The 15,039-nt window shown below is 32.4% G+C and overlaps 2 protein-coding genes and 1 long non-coding RNA gene across 3 annotated transcripts; 2 read left to right on the top strand and 1 right to left on the bottom strand.

The window, feature by feature from the left end:
• Positions 1–194: 194 nt before the first annotated feature.
• On the bottom strand, positions 195–1,104 carry LOC148768605 (uncharacterized). The gene is made up of 2 exons (XR_016033174.1): positions 991–1,104; positions 195–833 (listed from the first exon to the last, which is right to left on the bottom strand). It is a non-coding gene; the product is annotated as an uncharacterized LOC148768605 (long non-coding RNA).
• Positions 1,105–4,386: 3,282 nt separating this feature from the next.
• Positions 4,387–8,748, top strand: LOC105951253 (Lycopene beta/epsilon cyclase protein). The gene is made up of 17 exons (XM_012974647.2): positions 4,387–4,616; positions 4,764–4,884; positions 4,983–5,176; positions 5,277–5,384; positions 5,516–5,580; positions 5,719–5,824; positions 5,966–6,049; positions 6,652–6,798; positions 6,883–7,011; positions 7,089–7,156; positions 7,283–7,316; positions 7,421–7,505; positions 7,660–7,727; positions 7,907–8,020; positions 8,113–8,235; positions 8,331–8,422; positions 8,494–8,748. The coding sequence occupies exons 1-17, from the start codon at positions 4,479–4,481 to the stop codon at positions 8,609–8,611; spliced, it is 1,794 nt and encodes a 597-aa protein (XP_012830101.2). The 5' UTR covers positions 4,387–4,478; the 3' UTR covers positions 8,612–8,748.
• A 2,876-nt stretch (positions 8,749–11,624) lies between these two features.
• On the top strand, positions 11,625–14,427 carry LOC105951252 (coiled-coil protein). The gene is made up of 5 exons (XM_012974646.2): positions 11,625–12,117; positions 12,962–13,083; positions 13,171–13,262; positions 13,938–14,024; positions 14,127–14,427. The coding sequence occupies exons 1-5, from the start codon at positions 11,726–11,728 to the stop codon at positions 14,232–14,234; spliced, it is 801 nt and encodes a 266-aa protein (XP_012830100.2). The 5' UTR covers positions 11,625–11,725; the 3' UTR covers positions 14,235–14,427.
• Positions 14,428–15,039: the final 612 nt, after the last annotated feature.

Below are 15,039 nucleotides of genomic sequence, written 5' to 3'. Positions count from 1 at the left end.
TTTGGAATCCGATTGTATGCAGTACGGAAATTTCAACTTCTTAAGTTGCGATCCTTATTTATAAATTTCTATGGAAAAAATAGTAACTAATAGGAAAATTAAATTAATTAATTGGAATGATTTTCTTCACTCAATGCATCGGTTACAATCGAATACTTGTATGCTTTACCTTTACAACGAAAATATAACACACATTATCGTAAAATACATGTTTATTCCATGTCACATTCGGTAAAATTCATCGGGTAAAATCCCGCCGTAGACATGTATATGTCGAATACAAATTTACACATATAAATAAATCTACACGAACAAAACACGAGAACTAATTTCCTAAATAAACATGAGCACTACTTCTCCAGTAATTCTCTAATCCACCACATAGAGTATAATCAAACGAAATTATTCGTGACGACGATAACCATTTTTTAATCTTTGTATTCAATAATTAATTAATGGCATTCTCATGTAGCCATATATTATATATATGTTTCCTCCTTCTGCCCAACCTTGTCTGGGCGGAGGCAAACTTTTTCCGATTTCGTCCTCTGCTCACTCAATCGGTACGCGATTGATGAGGACAGGGACATTTTAGTCTATTCCATTTTTTGCGAATAACAGAGGATAAAATCCTCAATTAGCTGCCATTGAAGGAAGCACTTCACTCGTAGAGGTGCTTCACATAAAGCCATTGATTCAAGAGTATTTTTGCGACCAATATACATCTGCCACGTCATCGCTCGATATTGGCAGAGTATATGGCTTCCAGTTGACGAATTCTTTTTGGATCGAACTGCAAAGAATCTTATTCTCCTCCTTCCTGCCATAAGACACTGCAACAAAAGCATTTTAGACGCAATTCCCTTTATATATGTTCGTGTCGAATGCGTTCTATTAAACATAACAAGAATTAACAAAGATAGAATGATAAGAAATGATGCTGACAAATCGAATAAAAACCGCAATCCAAAAACAGTTGAGTTTGGTTACCTATAAAACAATCATCAGTAACCAAGAGAATTGCCCACAAGAGAAAATTACAAGCAGAAAACGGAAGCAGATCTATTTATGGCACTATTATAAGAACTCATGTGTACGAATGATGAAAAACGAAGGCAACAGTGGCCGCTATTTATAGGCGCTAGATACGTGACAGCTGGTTAATCGAACGCATGCACACCACAAATTGCGCGACACATACATCACCAATGTGTCAAGCATCGGTTGTGCATGGTGCAAAAGTAAGGACACGTATCCAAGCCATCTTCGATGGTATCGAAACAAAGGTAAGTGTATCAGAAGAACCGTATAAATATAAAGCATCGATACTAAAGGAACTGTCATTTTCCCTTTTATAAGCATAGCCGAGGCGTATTTATATGAATTATTAATGCATCAACATTTAACACATATTAGGCATTCATTGCACAAGAAATGATAAGAGGCGTTTAGCCTACGGAAATGTCATCTTAAAGAAAATGTCATTTTCTAAAATCGTAATTAAGCCTTATTACCTTAGGGTGTCACCGTATCGTAATTTACCCTTACAGTTTGTTTTGCTTCTACCGAAATGGTTATTAAGTCGGTTCAATATATTCGACGAAATTTAATTAGCTAGCAACAAAGTTGATATTTCCCTGAATTGCGAATTTGGTATTTGATCAACTGTCTTTCACTATTAGCTAATCAATCAATAAACGAAAATCAGTCAATAACCAGTTATTTCCATACAATGTATGTCAATATCGTGTAACTAACTATTCGACTAATAATTCCATATTGTAAATACAATAAAGTTTCGAACTATTTCTAATCAGTCAAATTGCCAGCTAATCTAATAAAGTTTATGGTATTTACTCAGTGTATTTATATATATTTGATTATAGGTGATTTGTGATCATTTGTGAACCTGAAGAAAGAGAGTGCAACGGAATATTATGGCAAGCCGCCACCCTGTCGAAAGACTCGACCACCGTGCAAAAGTGCTCCGTCGAACTTTGGAAGCAAGTTGAGGAAACCCTTGGAGAAGTGGACCTTGTCAATTTTCATATGTTCTGCAATTGTTTTAATTTCTGGAAATTTAATAAGAAGTGAGAAACTAGTTGATTTTGGTTTGAATTTGTGGAGCGTTCTCATCAATTTGAATCTGGTCTACGTGGCACATTTGGTTCATTTTGTAATGTGATGATGATAAGTTTCTACTTTATTTTTCTAACAATCATGTTTATATATGTTTTTTGTATTGTTGCTGCAACGATTCTTGATAATAATAATAATACATCTTTGTTCACAAAAAAAAAATAGTTTTTATATTATATTTTGAGGGGTGCAGCTATTTGCAATACTAGTTTCATCAAGTGCAAGATGAAATTAAAGTTTTCAATATACATTATATAATACTCTTATGTTACTTGCTAAACAAAAAATTGATCCAATACCGTAGACTAAAAATCCATAAAATCATAAGACAAAATTCTCATCTTCTCCGTTTTCCACAATCCACAAAAACTTTTCTTCTTCCTCTTCCATAAATCCACAACATTCAAATCCCTCAAAACTCGACAAATCTTACAAAGAGAGCAAGTATGGAGTAAAAATACATTAAAATAGAAGATTTCAGAGTAGAAGAAACTAATGATTATTTACATTTATGTGTTTTATTAGCTAGGTTATCGTTTTTCAAAAACTTTCCGTGCAAACGCGATTCGATATTTATAGATGAAAATTTTGTCCCCAAAACTCCAAAATTTTAAGACGTCGAATTTTATCCCCAAACCTCGGCATTAAAATGTCAAGTTTTGGGAAACAAGCTTATATCGACATCTTAGTGTCGATCAAAATGCACAAAATTTGACGCTTAGATATCGTATCCAGTGTACAAAAATCGGTTGATGTCGAAAAATGGACGACCTGCAAATGTCGAGCAAATATATTCTCAAATTTGATACTTGCAGGCCGAGTTACGTAGTAGATCGACAATGTTCTAAAAAATCAAATCTAACCCAAAATCATCGACTATTAAGCATAATCTCACAAATTCTACATAATATTGTAACAAAAAATTACAATGAAAAAATTCGATTTTCACAAAACTCATTTGATTTTTTCTCCCTTTTAAAGGAGAATGGGCTTGGTCTTAGTAGAACGAGTATTTCGAGTAACCTCGACCTATTTTGAGTCGCTCTTAGGATCTGCAGATGTCAAATTAGATAGTTGGTAGCCCAATAACCATGATATTATTAGCAATGGCATTGAAGGAATAACCAACCCATTAGAATAAAGAAAAACATAAGACTCATTACAAAAATTTTAAAAACATAAAAACTATTTAAAGTTTATTATACGCCGTTGTCGGGGATCGAAACAGGCGGGAATACTTACCACTATACTACAACGACTTTGTTGTTCAATTTTTGCCCAATATATTAAATATAATCTATTAATGATTGACATTTATACATACTAAATTTCGATAACTTCGCGGTGGATATCAATATTTTCGTATTGGAGTTTGGTACTTTTGTACTGAACTTCGATACTCTCGTAGTGAATTTCAATTTAGTAAACCTGCTGACAAATGTAGAAAAAAATTAAATTAGAAATAGAAATTAAAATCAATGAATTAAAAAGAAAAAAAAAAATAAAACCCCCAAGAAAATACACTAGATGTGTGTAGATGGTGATGAAGAAAGGGTAAAGCTGGCAGATATCAGGATTACATCAAAATGCCCCATAAATGTATAATTGTAAGGGTATATTAGACTTTTCTGAATAGGTCAATTTTGAGTTTGAAAGTATGGAGGTCAATTGAGATTTTTCTAGGGTAAATTAGAAAATACTCCTCAACTTAGATTAAATTACGAAAAACACTTCTATCTATCTGTAGTTATTGAAATCCCTCGACGTTTGTTTTCATCTCACACTGACCTCTTTACGATGTAATTTTTTAAAGAATTTTTTGTTTCCAATGAATATTTTGTAAAAAATGTTAATTCTACCCCGACAAACAGCACATTTATTATGCTATTTTTTGAAGATAAAAATTAACATCAGAGCGGTAACAGTAATACTAAAAAGGTTGTAAATGTGGTATGTAAGAAGAATAAAGATTATGCATATAAGTCCCTCTAAGGTTAATTTTTTATCTTTAAAAAAGTAGCATAAATAAATATCATGTTTTCGGGGTAGAATTGATATTTTTTCAGTAATAATCCGTTGACTTAAAAAGATTCCATAAAAAATCACACCATAGGTACGGATAGGTGTGGGTTTTTTTTAGTGTAAATCTAAGTTCAAGGGGTTTTTCGTTTTTATATTATTATTATTATTATTATTATTATTATTATTATTATTATTATTATTTCCTTTTCCTTTCTAAACCACTCACTGTATCATCTGGGTTTTACGTGTCTAGTTTTAGACTATATATAATTTAGTATGATATAAATCCCAACAACTAAAGGTTGATCGAGGGAATAATGGTGAAAAATGGAGGATTATCTATTTTTCATGGATCATCATCATTTGTATTATCTCCTCCGCCATTATTCCCAATTCCAAGGAATTTTTACTTACTCGCACAAGCCACTGCTGCACCTCCTCCTTCAAGAACCCAAGTACTATTTCCTTAAATGCCATTTTTCTTCTTTTTGCAGTTTCAGATTAATTATATTACTTTATAATAATTAGTGGGTTGTTCCATTTTTCTTTTAATAATAATAAAAAATGGCGATGATTAAGCTTAATTTGGGAATTAATTGTAGAGGATAATGGAGAGCATATCTGTAAGTGGTGGGGAAGTTGGTGGTGCTGGTGGTTCATACTCATACAACTCTTTGAAAAGATTGGATTCCTTGTGGTCTACCCTTTTCTCTCATTCACCAGGTATTCCAATGTGTGTGTGTGTGTAGATATATAAATTTGAATTGGGAATATTATTGTTATAGAGTTATTGATAGTGAAATTTAATTTTGATTTTGCAGTTGTGCAAGAACCCCAGCAAGTGGTTTCGAATATTCCCGGTATATTTAGCGAATCGGAGCAAGCTGCAAAATGCGGTGGTGATGATGTATTCGATGTTGTTGTTTGTGGAGGCACCTTGGGAATCTTCATTGCTACTGCTTTGAGTTCTAAAGGTCTTCGTGTTGGAATCGTCGAGAAGAGTATTTTGAAAGGGGTAAAACTTTTAATAATGTTTTTTGTTTTTTTTCTTTTTTCGGGTTTTCGAATTGAAGTAAAGATTTTTTGATAGTTTATTTTCTTTTGTTGATGATTAGAGGGAACAAGACTGGAATATATCAAGAAAAGAGCTTTTGGAGCTTGTTGAAGTCGGTGTTCTAACGGAAGACGACATTGTTTCTGTTACTTCCGCTAGCTTCAATCCCGTATGATACTCTTTACTTTAGATGTAATAATGCTTTATTTTGTTATTTCTCTTTTCCGTCATCTGATTATTCTCGAAAGATTCTGCATGATGTCATCTAACGACGTATATCATCCGTATAAAATTTTGCAGAATAGATGTGGATTTGAAGGGAAGGGTGAGATTTGGGTTAATGACATTCTCAATCTTGGCGTTTCGTAAGCTCGTTATATAAATATAATCCTCCTGTATTACATGGCTTCTTTTATTATCTACGATATATGCATTCAACTTATAATACTAGAATAAATGTATCATGCAAAGAAAATATGATTAATTTTTGTTTGCCATTGTAGGCCTGCCAAACTTATAGATATCATGAGAAAACGGTTCGATTCACTTGGTGGTGTCATCTTTGAGGGTTGCAGTTTATCGAACATATCAGTTTACGAGGATTCAGCTGTAAGAAAAACACCTGCAAATTGCCAACTACTACATGGACTTTTTTTTAACTATTAGACGATAAAATTTGATGACGATAAATTTGATAAAGCATTATTATGCATTATTTTTATAATTTTGTTTTTTTTCTTCTTTTTACAGATATTACAACTCGCAGATGGAAAGATTTTGTCATCACGTCTCGTTATTGATGCAATGGGAAACTTTTCTCCGATTGTAAAACAAGTTGAGTTTCCAATAATACCCCCGAAGATGAGATTATGCTTAATCTTGAGTATGAAATGCATATATGTTGTGGATTCATTTCTTATGTGTCCAATAGTTAACATTTACTTATTTTTCGAGTTTTATTATATAAGGGATGTGATAAATATCGTTTCGGTTTTAATTATACCTTTTCGACTTTAAACGTGATTTTTTGACCATTTTCGAGGTGAATTTGGCGAAACTCAAAACACGGAATCTATAATTATGTACATGAGCTTTCTAATCCAACTTGAATCACCAAGATTGGATGTCGGGTGAGAAAGATATGCATTAATCAATGAACACTGCCCACATTTTTTATGTTTCGAGTTATCTAAAATTCAAAATGGAACTCATTGATGCATAACTTTGTCACCTGACGTCCGATCTACTTGGTTCAAGTTGGGTTAGAAAGCTGTCTCAAACGACTACAATTTCCGTGTTTTGAATTTTGCCAAAATCAGAGTAGAACAAGGTCAAAATCACGTTCGAAGTCAAAACGGTATTAGTAAAATCGAAACGACATTTAAGGTTTCAGATTATATGTAAATGTATTTTATTTAATTTTAAAGTTTTGACAGATCAGACGTGGAAGGAAGCCAGATGGCATGTGCCTCGTTGTTGGTTCTTGTTGCCGTGGTTTCAAAGACAATATTACAAGCGATGTCATATTTAGTAGTGCTTCAGTGAAGAGTGTCGGAAAGTCAGTCGCACAATATTTCTGGGAGGTGTAATAAATAGTTTCCTATGTTTCTTGTTTATTCGACATATTTCATTTTTATTTGTTTTAAATTAATAAAGTATATTTTCAGGCATTCCCTGCTGGCTCGGGTCCCCTTGAGCGAACTACGTATATGTTCACTTACCTTAACCCAGAACCCGGGTGTCCCTTATTGGAAGAGTTGCTCGAAGATTATTGGGATTTAATGCCAAAGTATCAAGTAATAATATATAATATTTTTTGCGGTTTCGTACGTATAGTATTTAATATTTATCTCACTTGTTCTAACTTTTGCAGGGCGTCTCTCTCGATGATCTCGAGGTTTTGAGAGTTATATACGGCATTTTTCCTACATATCGTGACAGGTAAAAAATAAAAATAAAAAAAGACTACGACTTTGTTTGATATTTTATTATGGTTCAAAACATGCCTTTTAAGTATTTATTATTTGCTCTTTGTTGCGTAAATCCCTTCTGGTGGGCCCCACACAGTCCGTTGCCAGCGGCTTTTGATCGTGTTTTACAGGTGTTTTACGTACTCTGACATGTTTCGAAAACCTCAATGTGTGTGTGTGTGTGTGTATATATATTATGGTACTTATTAATTGAATATTTGTATGAGCTCTACAGTTTGGGGATGCTAGTGGAATACAGTCACCAGTTTCGTTTGGTGGTTTTGGGAGCTTGACTAGGCATCTTGGAAGATTATCTGTCGGTATGACCAAATATATTGCATCTAAATATTCTTGCAAGAATATTCCGAAAATCAAATGTCCAAAATCAAAATTAATATTGATATAATAATCGCATGTTGCAAGAATGTCGAGATTATTGAAATATATTTTGATCTTTCTTTATGAGGTTTGAAGGCATATATGAAGCAGTCAACAGTAATTATCTGGACGCCCGGAGCTTATCGCTGTTAAACCCGTATATGGTAATCTTGTATTATTTTGGTTTATATCGTATTATATATCAACTATTGAAAAATATTGTTCAATTATTAATTTGCATCGCACGGGTGAAATATTAGTTAATAAGATTTTGGGCCATTCTAGAATTGTCGTCTAAATTTACTTTATAATTCTCGTGTTGATTATATTTCTTATGATGCAGCCTAATTTAAGTGCATCGTGGTTGTTTCAAAGAGCAATGTCGGCTAAAATGCAGTCCGATGTTTCACCCAATTTCATAAACGAGCTTTTATATGCCAATTTTCAGAGCATGCAGGTAAATTCTATTTTTCTTTGTAAAACGAGTTTTTAATTCGTGTCATTCGATTATTACATTCTCGATTTTTCGTATTTGCATGTGTTGAGCAGAAACTAGGGGATCCAGTGCTGAGACCGTTTCTTCAGGATGTGATACAGTTTGGTCCACTGGTGAAGACATTAGGCCTCGTCATGCTCAATCAACCTCTATTAATACCATCAATATTTAAGCAGGCTAGTGTGTGTGTGTGTGTGTGTGTGTGTGTTTATATATTTTTTTATTTATTATATTATGTTAAAGATCGAGTAGATGTGTTGTGATTCTTTAGGTTGGTGTATCGGTGCTTGTCGACTGGTCGGGACATTTTGTGATGTTAGGATACTATACATTTCTTTCATCGTACATCGACCCTCTCATTAGGTAATGCTATTTATCATTTAAATAACAGACCGTAAGTCTCAGTTTGATTTATCGGTGGTAGTAATTGACAGGTCGTTTATGAACAAATTTCCGGACAAGATGAGATACGAATGGAAGCAAAAGCTTGAGGCATGGAAGTATGGAGCTGGTCTTGACTATAAATTGACCCATTCTTCTTCTAAAGAATGATATAGCTTTGCATGATTTTTGGTGTATTTCATTATTTCATTAATCTAAAGTGTTGGAATTATTACTTGTCTAATTCTTTGGTTGTAATGGATGCAGATATTATTTATAACCTGGAAAATAAATATATATTTGTTTTATTGGGACATTTGCAATTCTTGAAACTCAAAAGACCAAACCGCCACAAATTAAAATCAAAACATTAATACAAACCCGAGAAAAGAAGACGTAAATAGCAAGTAAACGATCCCACCGGCAGAAAGATCACGAAATGCAAACATGAAAAAAGATTCAAAACGAAGAAAAGCACATAACCACTCTCCCCAAGAGAGAGAAACCTCCTCTCATGGGTTTTATCTATCCTACACCCGGTGAAGGTTACACCGGGTGGTTTTTTACCGTTGATCTACACACACCAATGTGGGTGTGTGTGTGTTTGTGTGTTTGTGTGTATATGAAGTTCTCCCTCTCATGCGGGAGAACTTCTCTATATTGTTGGTTTTACCACTTAAATCAATTTAATCAAAAAATTGAATTTCCTTTTTTCTTTTAACACTATTAAAGGTCAACTGAATACATCGACTTATTTACCTTCTTTTGTTATGATAAATCAACTATTTTTTTCAAGTAGATCAACTAATTATCTTTATTCTTTAAAGTTAACCAATATTTTAGCCAAGTCATCAATGATATACATCAATAGGTGGTGCAGTCAATCACATATATAATCAACTAATTACTTTAATTTATGTTCAATCAATTTTAATTTTTTTTGTTTTTGGGTTAAATCAACTAAGTTTTCTCAAATATTTTAAAATACAACTCCCTTTAAAGTCTTCCTTTAAAATATGACTTGTGGAGTACTTGGAGAACAAACAATAGTTTGACGGATTGAGGCACACACTATACATCTTTCTTAAGAGAATTCTTGATAACCAAGCTAAGACTTTTGATCTTTATCTTTATTCCTCTCCAAGAAAGATTGTTGTCTTTATTAAACTATATATTTACGGCAAGTTATATGCTATACCAAGTTATTTACACTGGATATTTGTTAGCTGTCTATAATGTTGAATAACCACCCACTAAGTATACATACACATGAGTGTGTATGTGATTATGTGTAGATATATGATTAACAATCACTCGCTAATAATGACCCGGTGAGGACAATCAAAATCAATCTCGAATTTGAGCTACTAAACCGAGCAAATTAGCGACTTACTCAAGTGCATACGAGTTTAGAATTACTAAAGCTAATTTAATTATGTATTTATTGAGTTTAGAATTACTAAAGCTAATTTAATTATGTATTTATTTTATAAACTAGGTGTATGTTAAATCCTAGCCATATGATTTAGTATATAGAATTCCATAAATTTCATGAGATTTAGTATAAAATAAACCCTTTACAATATGACTTTTATTACTTATGTAAATTGGAACATTGAATAACACTGTTATATTACTCTCTCAATTTCTTAACAAATGTGTTTTCACCTTTGAACAAGTATAAAAAAAAATTAAATGTGGTTTGACTGTAGAAAAAAATACACAGTACATAGTAATTTTTTTTTTTTTTTATCATTTAATAATGTTAATACTCCATATACTCCAAAATATATATTGCTTTTAACAAATCTTTTATTCCTTATTATTTGTTACTTAATTATCAATTTTCCCTTATTACCTATCTCCAACACACTCTCATATTAACTAGTGGCAGTAACATTTTAGTCTAAAAATACACATTTTATTAAAATCAAATCTTAGGCTATGTTTGACAAAATTAAGCACTGAACACTGAATGCTGAACATATGGCTAGACGGTTAAGACCAGTGTCTGAATGTTGAATGCTGAATGTTTAAGTTTGTTTGATAATTAAAAATATATTGTATCTGAATAATATTGTTTTACTATATTAGCCTTCATAATTATAGAACACAATTTTATTTACCAACAAAATTATTGATAGTATCTAAATAAAAAAATATAACTATGGCTCTTGTAATTTTTATATTATTATATTTCTTTCAACAAAAATAAATGTGTAAATATAAACTACATATTTCTGAAAAATATATAAGTAAAATTTTGGTTTCAATTTCACTAAAATACCTAGAGATAAAAGAAAAAAATGGTGAGAAATTAAATTCCATAATACCACAGTGGAAGGAGAAATATGTGTGAACTCGTATATTTTCATTCTATAGCCCTCAAATTTTTTTAATATATTAGTTTATCTACTAATTTAATTCTAAAAAATATCTAAGTAAAAATAAATTATGACATGTCATCAATTTACTTTGATAAAATAAATGGCTTGAGGTAAATCAATTCTAATTCTTAAAACATATATAAAAGTAAAATTATTGAACTTGATCCTACTCCAACATTAAAAATATATGACATTAAAACTGAGAAGAAGAAAAAATGAATTCTTAATGAAATGATAAATTTGAGGGATATTATATTTTTTCTCATTAATGTAAATAATTTAATCCAAATCAAAACTTATAAAAATATGGGAACTCCCTGTAATTTTTCTGCCACAAGCTATCAAAAACACTCCATTATTTTTTTTGTCTTTTTCATCAAACACTTATCTAGGTTGTTGGAAAGAGGGGCATTTGTGAAAATAGTTTTGTCAAATCTGTTCAGATTTGTCACTGAATGAATAAGCTCTAAAAATTAACATGAATCGGTCAGCACAAGTTGGCTCCATTCAGATGGTTGAATCAAACATGCTGAATTATAAATTACTGACCGAATAAGAGATTTAGGTCCATTAATAGCTCATTCAAAGCAATCAAATTTAGGTCCATTAAGAGCTCGTTCAAAGCAATCAAACAAGGCCTTAGTCTTTGTGTAAAGTTAAAGAAACGAGAATAAAAAATTAACAAAACAAATAGTACTTAAATAAATTGAATTAATAATAAAATATAAAAAAAATAATATATATTTTTATTTAAAATGACAGTTATTATGTAAAAAGTGTAAGAAAATTTGTATAAGGAATAAGTGCACCGACTCGAGAATTTTTTTTTTTTGTATATATACACAGTTGCGCCATATATCGAAATTATTTCCAGTACCTGAAACAAATTTGGTGTTCGATGAGTTTCCTAGCAGGAAGGGTAGCTGGGGCAGAGGGGGCATATTTCTTACAAGAATCCAAACAAGCCGTTGCCCGAATCCTCCAAACCCAAAAAAAGAATAATAATACTAAATTACTAAATCCAATTCCACAAGAAAATAATGAATTATTACCATCTTCTTCTTCTTCTTCTGCTGCAGATGTTCTTCCCGAGGTTTTGAGGCACTCTTTGCCTTCCAAATTTTTTTATTCCCCACTGCAGAATTCGAGCTCTTCTTCTTTTTCCGATACTTCTAAATGGGTTTTGAAACCCGACCCGAAAGTGGGAGTGAATTCGGGTGTGTCGCCCGATGCTCTCAATCCCCTTAGGGCTTATGTTTCTCTTCCCCAGGTCACTTTTGGACCCAAAAGGTTTCTTCTTTTCTTTTCTTTTTTTTGCATTTTATTTCTGTATTTAATTATTAGCTGTTTCAGGTGCTTGGTTTATGCAATTTGTTGTGATCTTACATCTTATTAGTGTTAGAGGAAGACGAATGGGTATTATTTTTAGGTTTTGATTTTGCTACTTCAATGGAATTTATATTTTGCTTTTTAGAATACACACGGTTAGGGGTGGGTGTGGACGAGCCGAGTTCGCCTATTTTGGTTGGCTAGAGCTCGACTATTTGTACTCGAGCTCGAGCTTGCATGAGTTTCGGTGAGATCGAGCTCGAGTCGACTCGAGCTTTAAATAATAAAAATAATAATAAGTTTATTGTAAAATATATACAAAAATAAAAATAAAAAAATTAAATAAGAAGCTCGCGAGCTGTCGAACAACTATAATTGGGCTCGAACTCGAGCTCGTCCGAAGCTCAAGCTTGAAAAACCCGAGCACGGGTTCGAGCTTTTGTCGAGCCAACTCGTCAAGGTCACGAGCCGGCTTAGCTCGTTTACCACCCTGACACGGGTATGGTTTTGATTTTGTTTTCGTTAATGGAATTATATCGTATTCTTTTTTATTTATTTAGGTATATATGCATATGTGATGACATATTTGATTTGGCTTGGTTGGCTCACCGCCGGGCAGTTGTTTATGCTTCGATGTTTGCCGATATATTTATGATTCTTTGCATTTGGATGATGATTCTCAAATGTTTTATGTTACTTCATTAACTTGGGCTAATACGAATTACGATTTCTTTACAGTTGTTTGTGGCACTATGCCGTACACTGATTAGTGAGAAATCTTTGTTTGTTTATTTGTTTGAATCAGATGGCAGATTCCGAATTCGGAAAACTCGGTTGTAGCGTCAACTGCGAATGATTTGCGGAACGACAAATACAGCACAATCAGCTCCGACAAGTTGAAGGCTGCTGCTGCAGGCCTATCTCAAAGTAAAAGTCTTTTTTCTTGTTTTTGCTTCTTCTATGGAGCGTGCTTATTATATCTGTTTATTTTATTTTAATGCTATTTGTCGGCAGTTGGTTCAGCGTTTGCCGTTGCTACTGCTATTGTTTTTGGTGGTACGGCCTTGATCTTTGGTCTCACAGCATCTAAACTCGAGATGCACAATGTACGTATATATCTCCGATCATGTTTTTAACTACCATATTAAATCTGCAGATTTTGACATGCATTACTTTCTATTCCATTTTCGTTCAACTCAATAATAAAGATGTTTTTTTTTTTTTTCTTAATTCAAATGCATTTACATTTTCCTACATAATCATGACATAGGGACTTGCTACATCACCTCATTCTCAATTAAATTTCAAATTCACCATGCATAAATGAATTCTCCGAGCAGCTAAACACTCGTAGAAATAAATCAAGCTTACCTAATAGATGAGCACTAGATAGGACTTAACACAAGAAAATTGGACAAAATAAAAAAATTATAAGATTGGTTCCAACATAGCGTTTATTAATTCATTCATTTATTAATTTATTTTATTTTGGTTAAAGGTTCGAACTTATTTTGCTTCACGAGAACGAGATATTAACGTAGTGACGCCTTCCACCTCAGAGTGCAGAATAAGGGTTTAATGGTTTTTTTTTTTTTTAAATGTCAAAATCGCTTCTTAGTAGAATATAAGAAACGAGGATTCATTTAGTAGAGCCTATTTAACACAAGAAATATTGTTCCTTGTAATTCTTACGTCGATAATATTTATTATTTTCTTGGTTTCGTTTTACTGTTTCATTAATGAATAACGTCAGCTTAAATTTTCCTTTTTCGTCTTGACAGGGTGATGATATTCGAAATAAGGGAAAGGATTTGGTTCAACCAAAGTTGGAAATTTTCAAAGAGCAATTAACTCCTTTAAGAACTTGGGTAAGTAGCATCACTATACGAAGCAAGATATATTAATGTCTATAAATTCATGCTCTGCTAATATTCGTATATATTTTCCGTTTATGGGGTGGTTGAGTTTAGGCGGAAGATTTATCGAAGAAGTGGCATTTTGAAAGGGAAGAATCTGTGAAAGACAATTCTCTGATAAAGGAGCTGTCTAGAAGAATGGGTGCCAAGACTTCAACTTGAACAAGATCTTCTAAATGTTTTTATTAGTTGTAAAATATAGTTTGTTTGTTTGTTTATTTGTGTTTCGATGTATGTTGTATATAACATATAAAGAGCATGAGACGTGAGTTATTCTTGAATAAATTGCATGTAGACATCCTATAAACTGTTTGGAAGCTAATACGATATTTGGTGTTTGTTCTGCGGGAGGCTATTTTGTTGGCCTTTTATTTGATTGTATAAATCAGCACAAATTTCACAATTGAATTACGAACACAAACGATCAAACTGTTGCACAAATTACTGCCGTACCGCATGAACACTTAGAACTGAAGGAAACTGAATTTGAATCACTCAAATTAATGACACGAAGCTATAATCAATGGAGGATAAGAGAAATCTTCATTCATTCAATAAGAACAAGAGGTTTACCGAATATACAATCCTCACAATAAGATCAAAACAATAGTGATCTTCTTTTTTTCAAATCTTGATTTTCGCTCTCTCTCTCTCTTAAAACTGATTACAATGTGTTTCTCTCTCTTAACTTTAACATTTCCGAACTGTGTAAGTCTTCAACTCACGTGCCTTAATCTTCGTCAGCCAATCCAGGAGCTCAAGGCAGTTAGATTGTTATTCTCATGTGATCAATCATCCAATGCTCTACCAATTAATTATCCATAATATTTTAATAATTTTCAATTGTTTGTTACATGATAAATAAAAAAAATAAAAATTCAGGATAATTTTGTTTTTCAAGATGGCGAGTTGTTGGATTTGAAGTTTGAACTACAGTATTCCAATTTATAAGTGTACATTATTCCCA

The sequence above is a fragment of the Erythranthe guttata genome, chromosome 8 (genome assembly GCF_056151865.1).
Source record: "Erythranthe guttata isolate IM_541 chromosome 8, IM_541, whole genome shotgun sequence".
Lineage (NCBI taxonomy): Eukaryota > Viridiplantae > Streptophyta > Magnoliopsida > Lamiales > Phrymaceae > Erythranthe > Erythranthe guttata.
Note: the sequence above shows the minus strand (reverse complement) of the source record. Positions and strands in the feature narration are given on the sequence as shown.

Bases quoted from the DNA above. Each gene is read 5' to 3' on its own strand.
- LOC105951252 (XM_012974646.2), top strand. From the start codon at position 11,726: ATGAGTTTCCTAGCAGGAAGGGTAGCTGGGGCAGAGGGGGCATATTTC. The intron at 12,118-12,961 runs GTTTCTTCTTTT...TGTTTGAATCAG, and splicing joins GTCACTTTTGGACCCAAAAG to ATGGCAGATTCCGAATTCGG. The intron at 13,084-13,170 runs GTAAAAGTCTTT...ATTTGTCGGCAG, and splicing joins TGCTGCAGGCCTATCTCAAA to TTGGTTCAGCGTTTGCCGTT.
- LOC105951253 (XM_012974647.2), top strand. From the start codon at position 4,479: ATGGTGAAAAATGGAGGATTATCTATTTTTCATGGATCATCATCATTT. The intron at 5,825-5,965 runs GTAAGAAAAACA...TTCTTTTTACAG, and splicing joins CAGTTTACGAGGATTCAGCT to ATATTACAACTCGCAGATGG. The intron at 7,157-7,282 runs GTAAAAAATAAA...GGCCCCACACAG, and splicing joins TTTCCTACATATCGTGACAG to TCCGTTGCCAGCGGCTTTTG.